At 40.3% G+C, this 4119-nt stretch overlaps 1 protein-coding gene across 1 annotated transcript in view; it reads left to right on the top strand.

Annotated features, from left to right (window-relative positions):
- LOC122362783 (zinc finger CCCH domain-containing protein 18-like) overlaps positions 1-3669 on the top strand; it is a 21095-nt gene extending 17426 nt beyond the window's left edge. The window contains exons 15-20 of the mRNA XM_043264336.1: positions 929-1041; positions 1085-1285; positions 1526-1716; positions 1804-1900; positions 2037-2133; positions 2603-3669. Coding sequence (XP_043120271.1) covers positions 929-1041; positions 1085-1285; positions 1526-1716; positions 1804-1900; positions 2037-2133; positions 2603-2828 — 925 coding nt within the window. The 3' untranslated portion in view covers positions 2829-3669. The remainder of the gene's footprint in view (positions 1-928; positions 1042-1084; positions 1286-1525; positions 1717-1803; positions 1901-2036; positions 2134-2602) is intronic.
- The last annotated feature ends 450 nt before the right edge of the window (positions 3670-4119 follow it).

The following is a 4119-nucleotide window of genomic DNA, read 5'->3' as shown; positions in this document are numbered from 1 at the left end:
GTGAATGTGAGGATCGCATAGAAACTAGTTCTGTAATGTTGTATCAGCTCTATAAGACAATAGGGAAAAGAATAAACCATTTAAAAAAAAACACTGATAATTTCAGTTGGCGAGAATTTGGGTGTGTTCTTTGCCTGTAAGGTGTTCTGATTTTGTGATTGATTCCTAGTTGTCTTTACTTTCACTTCACTCAGCTGTCAAGGCATGTGATGTTTTGTTTTTTGGTTTGGAGAGTCTCACATTCACGAAGACTGCATTTATTTGATCAAATATAGAATACACATTTATTCATAAAAACTAATATTATTTTGATTACTAAACCATTTGTTTGAGTTATTTTGTTAAACATGATTTATTCCTGTNAGAATCAAATCAAAGAATAGAATCAAAGATTTCTTTGATAAATAGATTGATTAACAGAATAGAACTTATGTGAATTAGAAATTCACAACATACAAGTTTTACTTTTTAGAAAGGTTTTTAGTGACGTGCTGTAGGGAGTAGTCTCTGTAGATACATTTACATTATGAGAACTGGTTTCTGTTAAACTTTTAGATTGTAGTGTCCACAGTTGTTTTTGTCAAAGAGGAACATTGTGCTGTGACGCAGAAGTACATCAGGTTTGACACGGATGCTTTGTGTGTTCTTCCCTTTGCTTTGGATTTTTTAATTGCAGATTAGTAATGACTACAGAAATACGTTGTGGTCTGAATGAACCTTTTGAAGCTTCATTAATTGAGTTAACTGTTCATATGGATTGATTCAGTGAATGATACAATAGACAGAACCTACCCTATAATTTTGAAATGATTCATTAAAAGAATGAGTCCCAAAGAGTTGTTTATTTTTGTACTGCGCTAATTAGTGACACTAGTTTCATCTACAGTGTGTAAACCTTTTTTTTTTTTCTATTTAATTTTCCCGGCAGGCGAACAGTGAGTGGCAGTGTAAGTGGGAGCAGTTATTCTGGCTCCAGCTCGCGTTCAAGATCCCGTTCCTCCTCCGCCTCACCCTCCNAAAAAACAAATCCATCTTTACCTAAACAAAAATTCTGTGCATTCATCATGATTGTCTGTGTGGTTTCACAGGTCTCTGTCGGTCAGTAGCGTGTCGTCTGTCTCGTCCGCCTCCTCAAGCAGTAGCTCAGTCAGGAGCGCCGACTCTGATGATATGTACGCTGACCTGGCCAGCCCAGTGTCCTCCGCCAGCTCCCGATCTCCCACTCCAGGCCATGCCCGCAAGGAAAGGGGCCCTCCGCGGGACAGGGCTCCCAACAAAGACAGAGGTACTGTGGCCTTGTTGCATAAGACGCCGACAGGGTGAAGTAAAAGTTCAACTAAACCATGAACTGAAATTTAAGCTTCTGTGAAATAAAATAGAAATTAGGTTAGAAAACTAACCTATATATAAATAAATCTAAACGGTAATATATAAAATCATCAAATGGAAGTTTTAAAATATATAACTATTAAGTATATAACTATTACTAAAATAACAGTGATGTTTTGTTTGGTGTGCCTTAAAGGTAAACCGCCAAAGAAAGACGAGCCTTTCAAAGATGAGCGAAAACGAGTGGACCCCTCCGGTCTCCCGCCCAAAACCACCTCTGGTATACCTAGATCTGGAAACAGGGGTCACCCCATGCACCCGCCTCCTATGGGTCCTCCGGGAGGATACGGCTCTCACAAGGACATCAAGCTCACTCTACTCAATAAGGTAAATGGGGAAGGTGTTGTTACGGTCATGTAGCTGCACAGAAGCGTACGATGGTTGAATTGACTTTTGTTTCTCTTTGGCCGGCAGCAAACGGACAGGGGCAATAGGAAAAGGTACTTTCCTGCTGATAAAGAGCGACCCCCTTCGCCTCTCAGCAAGAGGATAGCTCTTTCACCTGACAGAGGTAAACAACACTCCGCCACACATTAGAAAACCCCCTCCAAAAAATGATCGTGGTTTAGCTCTTTCTCAAAGAATGTCCGGAAGTTCAGTCAGATGTGCACCATCTTCTCAAGGTTTACTCTCTAATATCTCCGTAGGTCGTGACAGGAGGATACCTGGTCGACCCTCGCTGTCCCCCAGAATGGATCGGCCCAAAGGACAGGGTCCTCGGCCCATGCCACCACAAGGAGAAAGGTACCCACTGCCACTTTCTTTTCAGTCACACTTTCTGAATATCCCTTCAAATATGTGGTGATTTCCAGTAGTCAATTGATATGTTCAGACAGGGAAAAATATTTGAATTAATTTAAATTTGTTGCTTTGATTTGTTTGCGTGATAACTATTAATTGCCCTTTTAATATGGAGCTGTTTGTATAAATAAAGAGTTTTCACATTCTGTATGTTGAGTAGTGATTGTGAGTATTAAACTAGTTTTAAAATAAATCAAAAAAGTAAATAAAAATCCCCATGTTTGTTCAGCATTAGTTCCCTTTTTATGTGCATGGTAGATCAAGGTGTTTTATAAAAAAAAGCTTTATCTTTGTGTGACTAAGACTAGAGATTTGAAAATATCCCATGTTTGAAAATCACTCGATTCCTTTTATTTTCTCTCTCTCTCTCTCTCTCTGTCNTCTCTCTCTGTCTCCCTCTCCCTCCTTCCAGGAAGCGTCCTTTATCTCCAACACCCAAGTCTTCTGGGAAAGGTCCGGCGGCTGTGTCTGCAGGTAAACCACCTGCTCCCGGGGCTGGATCCGGTTCCGGCTCCGCTTCTAGTTCCGGATCGGGAAAGCCGAGCAGCACCCTTTCTCGTCGCGAGGAGCTGCTGAAACAGTTAAAGGCTGTCGAGGATGCTATAGCCCGCAAAAGGGCCAAAATCCCTGGGAAATAATAAAAACCCGGCTGCGGCATCATCCAACTTCTGGGACATCCGTTTTCTCGACGCCCAGTGTTTGCCAGAAATGGGAAATGGTCGCTGTTCTGAACTCTAAGGGCATGTGTGTCCTAGGGAAAGGAGACTGCCGTTACATTTCTGCTTGTTTTGCCCTCAGAGAGAGGTCGTCTAGATTTTATATTGATGTGATAAAGTTGAGAAGTGGCCCTGTTCACTTTTGTTTGTTTTTCACAGGAAGATGGAACCTTTACTGTAGTGTGTCTCAAAGATAAAACAAACTGTACATTCAGCACACATTTTTTGCTCTTCATCCTGCCACAATCACTTCTCTCTCATATTCTAGTTGCTTTATTCCCACTCCTGTTATTTTACGTGGTGCGTTGCGGTGTGACAGACGTATCGCTTGATCTGATTGGACCATCCTGGACGCATCTGTGGATTTGACGTTGGTCATGCTAAAAAACTCTGAAACTGCCTTTTCTAAACTCTACAGTTAAGAAAGTCCACCTTTAAGCTATGAACTTGTCTATCCACCACCACGTCTTTAGCTGTTTTTCACAACGTACAACTACAAAGTCAGGTGACGGAATACCTGTTGCTTAAAATGTATGATTCTAGAGAACCAATGACAGTGATGTGAAGTATTGCTTTTTTTTAAGATTCTGCATTGTTCCCCCTAGCTTTTCAAGTGAAAACCCGCATTTTATTTGTCCCTCATTTTAGTTGAAAGTGTGAGAGGCTGTAATGGGGACACCCGGAGATAAGGAATAATTCCGTCTTGCTTTTTGTGACAGAAAAAAAAAAAAGCTTCTAAATAAACTATTTTGATAAAGATAAATCTGTTGAGATGCTTCCTCTTTAATGGAAAGATTGCACGCGATGGAAGACCTTTTCCATTTGTGCGCATATGGTCTGATGCTCTACTTTGTTTCTCTGGAGCACTGCACTGGTTCGTGTGGGAATGTTTTATTGCTTAACCCTGTTTGCTTATCCATTATCCCTCTTCGAGTCAATACCTACAGCAAATTAGCGAGATCATTTATTGAAAGGGTTGGAACATTATTCATCTTCCCTTGCTTACTTTTATACGTCATAAATTGTAGGAGTTAAGTAATTTTGTATTCTACACCCACATTCTTTCTTAAGTCATTTTAAATGATTAAGCTGTCGTGATTTGTAGAGTTCGAGATTTTGTCGGTTTAGCTGAATATAACACAAACGACTGATGACTTCAAACTGTTGGGTCGTTGTATAAAAATTAAGTTTAGTATATATATATATATATATA

The sequence above is a fragment of the Puntigrus tetrazona genome, chromosome 18 (genome assembly GCF_018831695.1).
Source record: "Puntigrus tetrazona isolate hp1 chromosome 18, ASM1883169v1, whole genome shotgun sequence".
In the NCBI taxonomy this organism is placed as follows: domain Eukaryota; kingdom Metazoa; phylum Chordata; class Actinopteri; order Cypriniformes; family Cyprinidae; genus Puntigrus; species Puntigrus tetrazona.
The sequence above is the reverse complement of the archived record's forward strand: the minus strand, read 5'-3'. Positions and strand labels throughout refer to the sequence as shown.